The following is a 15,317-nucleotide window of genomic DNA, read 5'->3' as shown; positions in this document are numbered from 1 at the left end:
CAGCAATAGCGCATGCGTTCTTCGCAAGTGTACCTGGGGCATTTTCAGAGCATGGACCATACATTAGGCCACATGCACAGTATCATCTGTGAGCCCGTGCGATGAAGTTAGAAATCAGCCACAAAATGAAACTCTTCAATTTGGGAAATTAAACAACATACTCTTAGTAAATAGGTCAGAAAAGAAATCAGAGGGAAATTGGAAAATACAGATTGATGAAAGCAACTTACTCAAACTTAGAGAACACAGCTAAAGCAGTGCTGGGGGAGAAGTGGATAGCTATACACATTTACGTTTAAAAAATTATCCCAAAATCAATAGCCTAACTTTACAATTTGTGGAAAGGAAGTAGAAAAAGAATAAACTAAACCCAAAGCTAACAGGGAAGATGAAGATTAAAACAGAGATAAAACAGGTAAGAGGTAAACAAAATCTAAAGATTTAAATTTAAAAAAAAAAACAGAAAATTATGAAACCACAGTTGGTTCTTTTAAAAGAACAACAGAATTGATCAACTTGAAGAAATGAAATGGGGGCATTACTACTGATTCTACAGAAATAAAAATGGTTATGAGCACAACAGATTGGAAAACTTAGATGAAATGGGCAGATTCCTAGAGAGTGAAATTCTGCCCAAACAAAATTGCAGAGAAATGGAAAATCTGAATAGACTTAAAACCAGTAAAGAGATTGAATCAGTAACTAAAAGTGTATCAGTAAAGAAAAACCCAGGACCTGATGGTGAATTCTACCCAACATTTAAAGGATTAATACCAGTCGTTCTCAAACTTTTCTACAACACTTGAAGAGGAGTGAAAACTTTTAGCTTGTTCTGTAAGGTCAGCTTTACCCTGATAGGAAAGCTAAAGATACTACATTAAAAGAAAACTTTAGACCAGTATCTCTTATGAAGATCAACATAGAGATCCTCAACAAAACACAAGCAAACTGGATTCACCAGCATGACTGTCCATCATAACCAGCTGGGCCGCTCTTGGAGGCCAAGCACATTCAGCATCACAAAACCAGCAGTAGCAGAGTAAAGGGGAAATGTTACGTGATCATTTCTATTGATGCAGAAAGAAGCATTTGACAGAATTTAATACCCTTTCATGATTTAAAAAAAGGAATAACAACTCCCTGTGAACAAACTAGAAATACAATACAACAACCAAAAGGAAGAAGCATAACTGTTTCTATTCACAGATCATATGGTCTTATATGTAGGATTTTCTACATGTAAATACTGTTAGAACTAATAAGTGAGTTCAGCAAAGTAGCATGATACAAAGTCAGTACAAAAATCAGGTGTGTCTCTATGTACTAATGAGCAATCTAAAAAGGAAATTATGTGACTCCATTTATAATAACATCAAAAGTAATGAAGGGGCTGGGGCTCAGTGTACCTTGCACATGTGAGGCACTGGGTTTGATCCTTAGCACCACATAAAGAATAAACAAATGAAGATATTGTGTCCATCTACAACTAAAAAAATATATATATATTTTTTAAAAAGTAATGAAATACTTGGGAATTAATTTAACCAAGGAGGTGAAAGATTTGTACAATGAAAACTCCCAGTACTGGGGAGGGGTAGGGGGGTGATGAATTTAATCTGGACATAAACAATTTGTTTGGAGGTGCATCCCATGTTCTTAGGTTGGAAATTTTAATATTGTTAAAGGTATCAGTACTTCCAAAAGCAGTCTCCAGATTCACTGCTATCCATGTCAATATCCTAATGAAGTTATTGCAGAAATAGAAAAGCCCACCCTGAAATTCATTCGGAATCCTTTGGATTCCATCAGCCAAAGAACATATAAGAAGAACAGATCTGGAATACACATTTCCCAATTTTACGGCGTAACACAAACTATAGCAATCAAAGACCTAAATGTAAAACCTAACATTGTGTGGCTTAGAAGAGAACAGGGCCAAAGCTTCACAGCATTCAGTTTGGTGATGACTTCTTGGTTCTGACACCAGAGATGTAGGTGACAAAAGGATAACTGACCTGTATGGAAATTTAAAACTTTCTGCCTCAAAAGACATTATCATCAGAATAAATAGGTAAAGAATAGGAGAAAATGTTTGCAAAACATGTATCTGATAGGGGATTAATATCCAGAATTTATAGAAAACTCCTAAAACTTAATAGCAACAATAGAAAACAACCAACCTGATTCCAAAATAGGCAAAGGACTTGAACAGACACTTCCTCGAAGATGATGCACAGATGACCAGGAAGCCCACAAAGAGGTGGATACTCAGCTTCACTAATCATTGGGGAAATAAACATCAAAACTACCATTAGATACCACCTCATAGCCATTAGCATGGCAATTATTATTTTAAAAACTTTTGATAAGGATGTTGGAAAAACGGCTCTTGGTTGCACTGCTGATGGGAATGAATGTACAGCTATTGTGGAAAACAGTGTGATGGTTCCTCAGGTTCAAACACAGAATCACCACATGATGCAGCTCTTGCATGTTGAGGTGCATGCTCCAAAGAATCGAAAACCCTGTCTGGAAGAGAAATTTGAATGTCTGTGTTCATAGAACTATTGTTCAGAAGAGCCAGAATGTGAAATAAGTGTCCACGGGGGATGAGGGCATGATCAAAATGTGGTCCATCTGTCCAGCAGAGTGTTCCCAACCTCGAGGAGGGAGAGAACCCTGCTATAGGCCACCGTGCGAATGGTCCTTGACTCCCTGGGCACGTGCTCAGTGAAATGAGCAGTCACCAGAGGTTCTTGGAGTGCTGGATGTGGAGGCAGAGTGGAGTCTGGCACTGGGCTGGGTTGGGGTAGCGGGAGAGGGTACTTGCTGCTTGGTGGGCAGAGAGCTTCCATGTTACCAGATGGAAAGCATTGTATAGACAGGCAATGGGATGGGTACACAGCGTGTGTGAATGACTAGCGTCCTGCGCTGTGTACAGGGCACGGTTACCATGGCAAGATTCGTGTTTTACCACAGTCTGACTTTGGAAGAGAGGGAGGTAGCAGCCGCACCTCACTCAGAACCTTGTCAGGGTCTGTGCACAAGCAAATTTCTGCAGGTCTTTAGGGGGGAAAAAAGGAACCCACCAGTTTTGTGTATTTACCGATAGCTGCTGGCATTTATTGACGTGCCAGGCATTGTGATCGAGTTCATTAATCTTGCTGACCATCATATGAAATAGTGTTTTGACCTCAGTTTTGTAGGTGCCAAGGCCCCTGGGTGGTTGGCAGGAGGAATGGTAGTGTAGTTTGAACCTCACTCAGCTCTGCTGTCCCCACAGCCCAAGAAGTTGATCTCTTCCCCAAACTGTCAGTCACTGTATCCCACCATCTTATTGTCTGCCTCCCATTTTATGAATGAAGAACTGAGGGAAGGAGGTGTGAAGTCACAGACCAGTACAGGAGCCTGCTGCTTGGAAGGAAGCCTGCACAGGTCTTGTACTCGGTCCGGTGCAAGGCCTGGGACACGTCCCCTCATGTCATTCTGACGTGCAAGCTGGCCATGCTTCCAAGTGGGGAAGCTTCCTGCATGAGGATGCACAGATCACCCAACTTGGAGCAACTTGCGAAAGGCAGTCGGGATGGAGCCAGCTGGGCCTCACTGCCCAGCCTTCCTCCTGCCACCAAGGCCCCGTTTGCACCGCCCCCAGCTCTTTGAGGGTTTGTGCTGGCGTCAGCATCCTAATGGTCCCCAGAAGACCTGGCAGACCCACTCTGCCTCTTCACACCTTGGCCTCTGCCCACAGGCTTCCCCCTCGGGCGGCTTCTCTGCCTGCACCACTTCCTCAGGTGCACCATGACTGCTTCTCCTCTGGACTCAGCTCCCAGGGAGCCCAGCCCTGCTGCCTGTGCCCTGTGCAGTTCTGCAGGCTCTCTTCAGCCTGTCACTGTGGCTGGTTGTGTTGTTTACCCCCTGCCTCTACCTGAAGTATGAACTCCTCAAGGGCGGGACCTGGAGGGTCATGTCAATTGGGCTCCCAGGCTTGAGCACAAAGCCTTCATGGTTGTTAAATGAGTGACTAGACCATGGTCACATTCTCAAGAGACATCCAAATGTATGACAAACTGTGTGTGTGTGTGTGTGTGCGCGCGCGCGCGCGCTCGTGCATGCGCAGCCAGAGCCTGGCACACGCAAGGCAAGTGCTGTACCCTGAGCTGCATCCAGCCCCAGTTGGGTTTCTGTGTGTATCTAAATCCCTTGATGTGACTTGTAAAGATCAAGAGGCATTATTGTTCGGAGAAGAGGAAAAACACGTTAAAGTGTTAAGTTTCTGGAACTGGATAAATTTTTTGCCAAAAGCAATCTATTCTGTATTTTTAGAATTTTTCAAAGAAAGACATATATCAAGGAAGACTTTAAGAACTTAATGTCACCACCACAACCAGCATGGCTTTGAAATAGTCTAAAGTGTTGTTGGCTTGATTCCAGTTAAAGTTCGAATTATTTACCCATTATAAATTCCTGCTGCAGGCTGCCTGGCTTTAAAATGGACCCAGCAGTGCTCTTCCCCTGGAGAGGGAGATCTAGTCTCTGTGGGGAGAGAAGCCAGGCTGCACACCTCTCTTGAGATGTTCCTTCCTGACAGAAGTGGAAGCAGAGGGCCTGGAAGAAAGCTGCCCTGCTGTGTCTGTCTGCATGGCTCGTGGGGGAGGGGACAGGATGCCTCTGCATACCTCTGCCTGTGCAAACTGAGGCCACCCCTCACAGGACAGTGACTTCCTAGGGCCACTGACTGGTGCCAGAAGAGAGGCAAGGCAGCTTGGTTGTGGTGACCCTGGAGCAGACCAGCACAGGGACTAGTGACATCCCCAAGCACAGGAGGTGCCAGGCACCTGGCTGTGCAGGAAGAGCTCCTGACTCGTCAATGCCTGCTGCGTCTTGTCCGTTCTGAAATCTGCCAGAAGCTCCGCATTGTTGGTGTTCTTCATTTAATCCTCTGTAGCTCAGCACTGTTTTTGACCCTTGGCTATACTTTATTAATTCTGAAATGTCATTAGTGCTAGACCAACACTAATCTCCTATAATTTAGATGGGATTACTTGCTTTTTCTACTCCAATTTTTCATTTCAGTTTGAACTGTGGTTCTGTTAGCTAGTTGCAAAGGTATTTGCAGAGGTAGTCACTCAGTGGTATCTGCAGCTCATTTCCTGGGAGTTGTTTGGAGAGAAAGGGAGGCCTCCCGCATCCTGCCATTCCTTTTCTTGATTTCCAGGCAGGTCTTAGAAGTTCACCACCTCAATGACAGGAGGAAGGACTGCTCTGTCCCTCCAGGGGGCTCATCTGGTTCTCTGTGGGCAATGAAGAGGCTTGGGGGCAGTGTGGCCGGGCAGCAAGGAGGGTGATGCTGGAGCCGACTGCCCATGCCCAGGCCCGACTGCACCACTGCATGTTGGTGGGCATAGAGAAGCTGCTCTACTCTGCAGGATGAGGGTACTCCGGCTGAGTGCCTTCCGTGGGTGCGTAGGATGGCTGCAAGCATATTGTCATGGGGATGGTTGCTGCTGCGATTGGTCCTGTCACTCGGGTTTTCTGTTGGATTTCCATGTGACAAGCTGATAGTTTTTTTCAATCTCTGTGCACTGTGCACATGGGGAGCACCCTGTGAAGCTGTGTGTGCACCCAGAGGGCCCTTTGCTTTGAATGGTTCCAATTGGTTGAACCAATTTGTTGTCTGGTGGCTTCTTATTTTCAGAGTGCCAGGCTCTTGCAAACACCCTCTTTACCTGGAGGGCAGGGCCTCGAGCTTCCCAGGGTTTCTGCCCTGTCCCCTGGCTCCTCAAGTTCCTCCGTCGACAAGCAGCTAAGCTCAATCCTGCCCTGCTGACAGGGTCATGGATCTGAACTTTTGTTCTTTCTAGAAGCTGACTGTTTCCCAGACTGTCTCCCAAGCACACGAGAAGGCCACAAGAGTTTATTAAACAGCATCTCACAGCCTGTATCTAGTAGAGGAGCTGAAGGAGCCACCCCGTATCTGCAGACCCAGCCAGGACCTAGGGCACGTTATCAGAGCGCTCCTATTGTGCATGCGAGGGGGCTGCAGCAGGCAGGGAGTGCGCAGGAGAGTGGGGCACCCCGGTGGACTCCAGAGCCCGTGCTCAGGGCCACGTGTCAAAGCACTACTGTGTGCTGCACACATGCTGGGCACTTTGTTAAACTGCTGCGTGCAGTGGCCCTTGTAGAGTCTCAGAAGTGACATTAGAGTGCTGCTCCGAATACAGATGGGACTATCTGTGGCCTCAGAACCCTTTGGTGTGGGTTGAGTTAGAAATGGTGTTGGCTTTTCTGACCCTGAAACCTGTAGTGTGATGCTGGTGCCAGGCCGTGACTGCTTCACCCACACTGGCTTTGAAGTGGTTCGTAAAATGGTTCCAGAGCCTGTGTCATATACAAAATTAGTTTCAGAGCCATGGGATCCTTCACCGCCCAAACCCTGCGGATGCAAGGTACCTGTGAGCGTGGCCCCCGCCCAGCCGCCACAGCTTTGGAGTGGGAAGGGCGAGTGGTGACTCTCAGGCCAGAGAGGGGAACGTGGTCTGCCTGTGACTTCACGGCCAGCTGCACAGGCCCTGGCTTTGCTCTTGTCCTGGTTGCTGGGCCCTGTGCACTTGGACTGGCAGAGGGCAGGGTGGGCAGAGGATGGAGGTGATCTGGTCCTTCACCCTGCCCCAGGTGAGGCTGCCTGGGAAGGGGGCGCTTCCTAAGGTGGAAAGACATTTGGACTTCAGGGAAGAGGCCCACGAAAGGGGGGATGTCTAGGGCAGGTCTCGCAGCTCAGTGGTGGAGAAACGGCCTCTCTCTGTCTCTCTCTCACTCACACACACACACACACACACACACACACACACACACACGTGCACGCGCGGGAAGTGTCTAGTCTCCTTTCAAAGTCCCTTAGCTGTGCCCACTGAGCACAGCGAGTGTGGCCTGCCCCCTGGTTTGTGCACACAGAGCAGTTCCTCTTGTGACGGTGGGTGCTGTGTGGTCCAGGAAGGCTCCACAGGGCTCCTCAGGGCCTTCATACTGCTCCCCGTGATGCTCCATCTCCTTCAGAGCAGTAGCGTTCGAGGTGACCGTTTTCCTCAGCAAAATGGAACTGTGTGTCTTTGTGGTATTTAAGTGCAAGTGCTAGCCTGTTCTTCATATTGTGACCTGTGATTTACAAATCTAGCAATTATCTGCTTCCCTACCCTCCTCTATTCATGGGTTTTTTGTTTTGTTTTGTTTTTTACCAGTTTCGGCTCTGGCTGTGAGCAAGTCACTATAGAGTGAGTTGGCGGGTGCCACCTCGGTTTGTCAAGCTGTTGGGATAAGACAGCCTACAAATCATGGGAGAGTGCATGCAGCACTGCACAGAGACCCTTGAAGCACAGATGTTCCCTTGGGTCCACAGAGGGAGCCCTAGGGCAGGAAGCGGGAGCGGAAGGGGTGGTTTGCCGTGGTCCTCAGACACACCGTTCCACCATCGCACGGAGCCCTGGAGGATGTAGGCTGGGAAGCTCCCGCTTTAATTTTCTGAATGGGAAGAGTGTGGAGCTAAACCCAGTTGGTCACAGAGGAGGGGAAGTACAGCCATCTGTCCTCCAGTAAGCACAGCATCGCCCCTGAGGGCTGCAGGGGCCTGACCTGGGGGAGGCTCCTTCCCGAATCTCCATCCTGTCTGGCCCCACCTGGCTCTGACAGGTCCCTCTTCCCCCAGCATCAGCAGCAGTGCCTCAGGAGGTGCCTGGAGTAGGTCTGGGCTTGCCCTGTGTGTGTGGCGGGGGGCTCTATCGGGGGAGCCTTGCAGTTGCATTGCCACAGCCCCTGCCATTTTCCCCTTTGGATGATGGAAATTGACGTATTTGCGTTTTGCTCATGTAAGGTACTTTCAGAACCAGTTTAAAACTGAAGTACTCCTGCATCCTCAAAACATTTGCCTCAGTTTTGCCATAGTCTGCACGGATACCTGTTTGCATATGTCAGGGGGCTGCCATTCACCCTGTCTTAAGAAACCTTTTACGTCAGGTAGGAAGCGGCCCAGCTGTATGTAGAGGCCTAATGGGGAGGGTTTACGTGGTGTTCTCACACACCAGCTCAGCAAGGGCTCCACCCTGCTCTCGGCCCCGTAGCGTGCCCTGAGAAGTTACATACCACAAGGTCCCTTGCCTTCAAGGGCGTGTTGTCTAAAAATGGTTTTTGAACATATATTAAAAGCAAAATTTAATATGTATAAAGTATATGTATTTATTATACAGATTACATAAAGTACATTTATAGCCTGAAAAGTCAAAAATTTTTAACATATTTAAATTGTTTTCATTTAAATAATGTAGGTTTTTTTCAACCCTAGTCCTCAATAGTGCATTTATTTATTCATTCAACCAGTGTTTTGAGGCCTCTGTGTCCTAGGCCAGAGTCGCAGGCCCTTCGGCAGGCCGTGTGGCAGGTGCCTTTGGCCAGTGATTCCCACGGTCTGTCTCCACATCTGCTCCACTTACGCAGATAAGTGTTGCTGGCCATGGCCCCAACACTCTATTTGTGGACCCTAAAGTTTGAATTTCAAACAGTTTTCATTAGTATTATTATTTTGAGTTTTCCAATCAACAAAATACATGAAACTAAATGAAATACAAAGAAGTGGTTTTAGTTAGCGGCCAGCCTTTGTAGCCCTTTCTCAGCAGCCTCCTGGACAGTGCTGGCCTGCGCTGTGCTCTGTCTCTCCAGGACTTCAAGTAGTGCTGACTTCCCTGACTCCCAAACAGGTGGCCTGTGGTTACAGGAAGGATTCTCATTAGGCAGGTCTAGTCTTTTGACTCACTCTCACTACTTTAAAAATTGCGTTTGGCATGTGAATCTGCTGTCGGTACTGTGCTGGTCATGAGCCTGTCTACGGAGGCTCCTTTCTCAGCCTGCATTTTTCTGCCCTCCTAAGGTGCAAGGTGTCAGCTCAGCGCTGACTCCTGGACCAGCGGCAGGTATCTGGGAGGGTCACCGCCTCAGTGCAGGTGTTCTTGGCTACTCCTTTCACTCCCTGGTCAGCAGCTTCACAGTGCTTGGTGCCACCTTGGTCCCTGTGGACCGGGTGCCCTCAGGGTGCAGCCCTGCAAGCCTTCCCTGCAGTGCTGGGTGCAGCTCTCTGGAGGCAGTTGTGCAACAGACAGGCTCCAGCCGTCTACTTGTAGTAGCTGCGGAGACGCCAGAAGCTCTCTCCAGAGCCAGGCACACAATATCGCACTTCAAGTGTTGGTGGGATTAGAGACTTTAGAAGGTGTTTAATTTTCCCCTCACTCTTTCTTGCTCCCTGTCTCTTTAGAGAGGGAACAAGAGGGCCGTGTGAACATTAACTGGGACTTTCTTTAATCTCCCTGTAGCACTTAGTGCAGTCTGGGTCTGCTGGCTGCCCAGGCTCCCACCTTGCGGGCACAGGAGCACACCGCACCACAGACTCGCACCCCAGGGCTGTGCTCGCCACCTCCTAGGGCTGGGTTTACTCTCTTTTCAACTCAAATTTTGCAAAATGTTATTACTTTTATTTTGATGAATGGGGACTAAGTTGTAGTTAGCTAAAGTAAGAAGTCTGGGTTCAGTGGCCAGTGGGGTGATGACGGGGAACCGTGGTGCATGGCATGTTGTAAAGAGCTGGGAGGGAGGCATCTGGATGCTGTCACCACGAAGAAACAACAAGCGTGTGAGGAGATCCGTGTGTTTGTCCTTGTTTAAACATTACACAGTGTATGTGTATCAAAACCTCACGTCGGGCTGGGGCTGTACATAGCTCAAGAGGCAAAGTGCTTGCCTGGCTCTGGGTTTGATGATGAGCAACACGTAAAAATAAATAAAATAAAGCCATTCTGTCCATCTACAAGTACAAATTTTTTTTTTTTAAATCTCACATGGTTCCTATAGTTTCCTATAATTTTTGTTTTTATGTATCAGTTTAAGAATAGATATACATTAAAAAGAAATAAGACCTAATAAAAAACCTTTTTAATTTTCTGAAAGGAACAACTATAAAACATAGATTTTGTGCTTTTTATTATGTCTGAAGTCCTGAACAGTAGAGCCCAGACGTTCCCATTGGAAGTTGGGACAGGCCACAGGACCCTTGCGCTGCATGCTCTACAGGTGGAGGGCCCCTGGCTGGCCATGCTCACTGGGGAAGCCATGGTTTTTACCTGCTGCCCAGGACAGCAAGTGCTTCCTGGGACTCTGATCAGGTGAAGTCCTCCTTAGGACAGAAGGTGGACAGCATTGGCTCCAGAGAGGGCATCACGGCCTGAAGTGGCCAGTGCTGGGCTTGCTGCTGTTCCTCTGTGGACTCAGGGTCCTGAGGGGCTGCTCCAGGGCAGTCTGTGCCCCCACCCCACCCCTCCACTCCTTGTGCTGGCAGCAGGGTCTGGGAGAGGTGCCTTGCTCCTGGACTTGGTGCTGCTTCCGCCAGGCCCTGCATGCCAGGTAACTTGTCCTGGAGTGGGACACTGAAGACCCAGCTGGGAGCTGCGGCTCTCCGCTACATTCTTCTGTGCCCCTTTTCCCTTTGTCTTCTGCAGAAACGAACTACCCAGCATTTTAAGGATGAATTGAGGATAAATACCATACTAACAGGTGTTTTCACAGAATGTGATAGAGGAGCTCCCTCTTGCCCTCGGCAGGGGAATTCTGGGGTTGCTCATCTTGGACCTTTCATTCCTTGCCTCAGTGGCATTAGCTTCTTCTGACTCAGTCCTCCAGAGCCCCGACTCGGGAACCAGTCAGAACCAGAGGGCAGAGCACAGCCAGTGTAGTGCTGAGTGCCGCCACAGCCCTTCTGTGGGAAGGAGGGGACAGCTGGACTTTGGCACTGCAGTGCGGGCTTCCTGGCATCATGCTGGGGCAGAGGACAGGCAGGCGGATAAGACAGCAGTCTCGTCTCAAGGGGTTCACAGGCATGAGGGCAGAGGAGAAATACTGACAAGTAGTCATAGCTTACATGATTTCCATAGATGCGAATTGAGCTTGTCACTCTGAGCCAGGAACTAGACCTGGACAGGGTGTTGGGCTGCGGAAAGGAATTAGGTGTGGCTCCTGCAGGAGCTCGCAGGCACAGGGCACATTAGTGCAGCACAGCGTGGCATTAACTGCTAGAAGAATGCTCTGGAATCCATGGCAGGAGCTTCTAACGCAAGCTGGTATAGCAGAGTGCTGGAACTCTGAGGGACGCTTGCAGGAGGAGGGGACACTCACCCCAGCTTGCAGGGAGGGGAACAGGTGAGCCCTGTCTGGGGACGTGGCTGGTCTGCCCTGCAGTGGAGGTGGTTTACTGACATACAGCTCTGGGTGGTGGCACTCTTCTCCACAGCCTCTGCATCTGTCACTGGCCGTGGCCCTGCTGGTGTCGCTCCTCTGCCACTTAGCCAGCCAGCCCTCAGTTTCAGCAGCTCAGAGCATTGAGGGAAGCTCCTTTTGCCTGTTTTCAGTTATACTTTGTGAAGAACCAGTAAGTTTCAGAAAGAAGAAAATGTTTTGTTTGTGTCATTTCCAGTTAGTTACGTGCATGAACCCAAACCTTTTGGTCTTACACATTTTCTTACCTAAATACACCCCTTTTTCGACAGAAAGTGAGGAAACCAATGTGCATAGTGACGGTGTTGTCCTGAGTGCAGAGGTTGATAAAGCAGATAATTTGCTCAGAAGCTTATTCACATAGTGCAAGTATCTGACACCTGGGAACGTTATTTTTATTTTCTATAATAGCACAAAATTGAGATTTGGTGATTGCAGAAAAGAGGAGAAGATTCAATTTAGACCATGTGTATTTAAATGTTTGTATAGATTCTGTCTCCGGGGCGGGGGGGGGGGGTAGCAACCTTGTAAAGGACCCGGGCTTTATTATGAAGGAGAATAGACAAATGGCCAGTGGAGAACATTTCCTACCAAAGTGGTGACTAAGTATGGGATCAGCATCCGGAGGGCACCAGCAGCCCTATCCTGTCCCATCTGGAGAAGGTCAGTCATTTATACCCACAGTGGTTTCAGTGACGAACCTTCAATGGCCTTTCGGGTCATGCACTTTACAGTCACTGGCTGGGCCTCTGCTTTGCACCAGCTCTGTGTCCAGACCACAGGCCCTCAAACGTGAGCTCAGCCTGTGTGGAGGAGCCAGGAGAGGCAGCCAGGGAAAGGGCTGTGATCCAACAGGTCAGGTGGGGCTCGGCAGGGATGCAGATCAGCTTGGGTTGGCTCAAGGGACTAGGTGAAGTGACCTTTTAAAACCCAGAGATTCTCCTGAGCCTGCAGCTGCCTCTGCTCCCAACATCTCAGTGGTCTGACTGCAGTAGAGGAGTTCAGCTTTTCTATTTTCTATGAAATTATTGAACCAGAGAGAAAAGAGTTGGATTTTTTTTCCCCTTAAATGCGACAGAAGGAGCTGCTGGTTTTGTGACCACGGAAGCCTTGTCTCTGGGCTGGGGAGGCTCCACTCCCTCGCTGTCAGGTTCCTTGCCCAACACAGACATGCCCGTTCTTTGGAGGCACCTCAGTGGACCCACCTAGTAACCCCCCCCCAGGAAGGCCTGGCTTTCCTGAGCCTCTTCTGATCACCAGCAGGGAGGCCTCTTTCCTTGGAAAAACTAGGATTCCATCCCAGGTTCTTTGTCATTCCCTTTGGACCAGGGTTCAGGCCACTGGGCAAGCTCATTGACAGTCTCTTATATGTCTCTGGTTCTACCACTGAAAACAGGTCCCTAGAGCGGTCTCTATAGGGTCTGTTACAGAAGGACATGTGGTAGCCGTGTGCTGTCTTGAGGGCTGCGCAGCTCCTGGCCACCGAACCAGATTCCTTGGCAAGTCAAGTGGGTGCTTTCATCATTCAAGGTCATTACGGAAAGGTTCATTGAATTTCTATTTGTTGGCAACAAAGAGAAACTTTCATCTTCATCTTCCGAGCTGTGCTCAGTTCAGGGTGTAGGACACCGAGCAGGAGGCTTTCGAGAGCAGGAGTGTTTAAACTAAATCCAGCAAGTCCTTGAGGGCGTCTAGTCTCCAAAACACCAAAGGAAGGAAATTCCACAGTCACTCCTCCAAATCAGTTCCTACTGATAACAGGAGCAGGATGGTTTTCCTGTCTGACTCTGACCAGGTGTCTCTATGGCCAGGTCTGTAGGAGTCTTCTTTACCTAGTGACTCAGCATAACTACCAACAAAGGGGTGTGTGTGTGTGTGTGTGTGTGTGCGCGCGTGTGCGCGCGCGCATATGCACCTGCCTGAGGCCCGTGTGTTCTGGTGTTCATGAACCTCAGCCCGCTTCTCTGAGCCTTTGCTTCCTCATGCACTCATTCATCCCTCCTGAGTGGGCACCTCCGGGTGCCACCTGGACGTCACACTTGCTGGGCACATGTACACATGTACCTGTTCTGTCGTCTTCTCCTTTTCCACTTGGGATTTGTGTCCTGGTCACATGTTCTGGTTGCCCCTCCTAACTGTGTGTTCTGGCTGCATGTCCTGGTCGCATGCCCGACTGTGTATCCCAGTGGTGTGTCCTGGCCACGTGTTCCAGGAGGGTTGTAGGTGCCTGTGGTGGCAGGGTGCTTGTGCTGTCCACTCCCCACCAGCTTTCATGTGCACTTACACAACAGCAAAGCCTGGTACCATATTCCTTCACTCGGCTGCAGTTCTGACGCAGTGGGTGGTATACGCTGTCCGCAACCTCACTGAGGACAACAGCCAGAACCAAGATTTGATTGCAAAGATGGAGGAGCAGGGGCTGGCGGACACATCCCTGCTGAAGAAGATGGGATTTGAAGTTGAGAAGAGGGGGGAGAAGCTGATTCTGAAGTCCACTCGTGACAATCCCCCGCCGGTAAGTGGCCGCATGTGAGCTGCCCTCCATGCAGTTACAGACAGCTGTTCCTATGCCCCGGGACCTTGGCACCACAAGGTCCTTGGTGAGGAGGGAGGTCTCTGACCCGGTTGCCAGAGAGCCCCAAGTAGAGCTGAAGACCACTTTGGTTCAGCCTTTATGTTGCTGTTTTCTTAAAAGTTAAAATTTCAAACTTGCTTTGGAGGAGAAATATAAAAAGTAGATTGAAATTTATACATCTCTAAAGAAAGTTTCTGGCAGAAATTAGGCGTTTTCTTTAAAAGACGCCTAACATTCACTGCCGTTAAAGAACAGGAAGCCCCTTGTGCGATCTGAACGCGTCGCTGCGGGTTTCTCCCGGTGGATTATGATCACTGTCCACACGCCGCCTGTCTTTCCTTTGTTAGTTCTTGTAAATAGACTTGTTATATCTTTGATTGTGTTTCTTTTTCCTTAGTGAAAGAACTCTCCATCCAAACATCTGAATTTTCAGAGTCTGACTTGTGGATGTTCCTCTCCACGATACGTGAAACTGCAAGTGTTTGAAGATGTGTAAGTGTGAACCTGGGAACTCTGGTCTTGTCGGTAGCAGAGTTCAGTGGCGTCAGCCACCATCAAAGTCCTCAACTTCCCCCTTTTCTTTGCATTACGCGTAGCTGTCTGGCCTCCCTTGTCCCCGCGTAGAATGTGCGTTAGTGTCACCTTGTGCATACTGTGGCAGCAGATAATAAAGCTCTGAGGGCACCGCCCTTCCTTGGCAAAGCCTGGCCGTTTGCTTGGATTCCGCGCCCCCTCAGATGGCAGGCAGCTTCGCTCCTCTCCTCCCTCCTCTCCTTGGGCTTCCTGAACTCTGGCAGGCAGTCAAAGTAGGTTCTCACTGTGATTAATTCTAGCAGTCTCTTTTCACCCCTTCTGCCTCTCCAAACATTGACAAGACTCATTTCCAGTTAATTAATTCAAGAGCCCTCCCTTTTGGTTTCAGCTACTGTGCTGTCACCGAGCCCTGTCCTTTGGAATGTAGGGAGAGGACGCGAGGGTGCTTAACTCCTCTTGTGCCAGAGCGTCCTGGGTTGGGTTCACCCTTTGTGCCCTCGTGCTGGAGGAAGGGCCAGTGCACACTCGGCCCAGCGCACAGTACCAGGGCACGAAGGGCCATCTCTGTCTTCAGACTTGCAATGCCGCTTGGTTTTAGCTGCAGCTTTGTGTAGATTGCACATTATTTTAGAGGAGCAAGAGTTTATATGACATCTGTCCATCTGCCTATGTCTGTATACTCGTGTATCGGAGGTAGAACTGGAGTAAGTAAGGCAAGCTCCTCGACCACCCGCCTCACTCATTTTGTTGCCTCATGCACTCCTGCAGGGCTTGCTGTGGCGCCAAGCACATACTCTTGAACAGCCGTGTTACCAAGCTGAAAATCCAGAGATTTTGCACAATGCATGTTGAAACTCCCCAAGTAAGAACAACAAAGACCCAACCCAAAGTTTTACAGAAAATA

At 48.9% G+C, this 15,317-nt stretch overlaps 1 protein-coding gene across 1 annotated transcript in view; it reads left to right on the top strand.

Annotated features, from left to right (window-relative positions):
• Atxn10 (ataxin 10) overlaps positions 1-14,581 on the top strand; it is a gene marked incomplete at its 5' end in the record, with an annotated part of 142,470 nt that extends 127,889 nt beyond the window's left edge. The window contains 2 exons of the mRNA XM_048802974.1: positions 13,632-13,819; positions 14,277-14,581. Of these exons, the coding sequence (XP_048658931.1) occupies positions 13,632-13,819; positions 14,277-14,279 (191 nt within the window). The remainder of the gene's footprint in view (positions 1-13,631; positions 13,820-14,276) is intronic.
• Between the last annotated feature and the right edge of the window lie 736 nt (positions 14,582-15,317).

The sequence above is a fragment of the Marmota marmota genome, unplaced genomic scaffold (genome assembly GCF_001458135.2).
Source record: "Marmota marmota marmota unplaced genomic scaffold, marMar, whole genome shotgun sequence".
Taxonomy (NCBI): Eukaryota; Metazoa; Chordata; class Mammalia; order Rodentia; family Sciuridae; genus Marmota; species Marmota marmota.
Note: the sequence above shows the minus strand (reverse complement) of the source record. Positions and strands in the feature narration are given on the sequence as shown.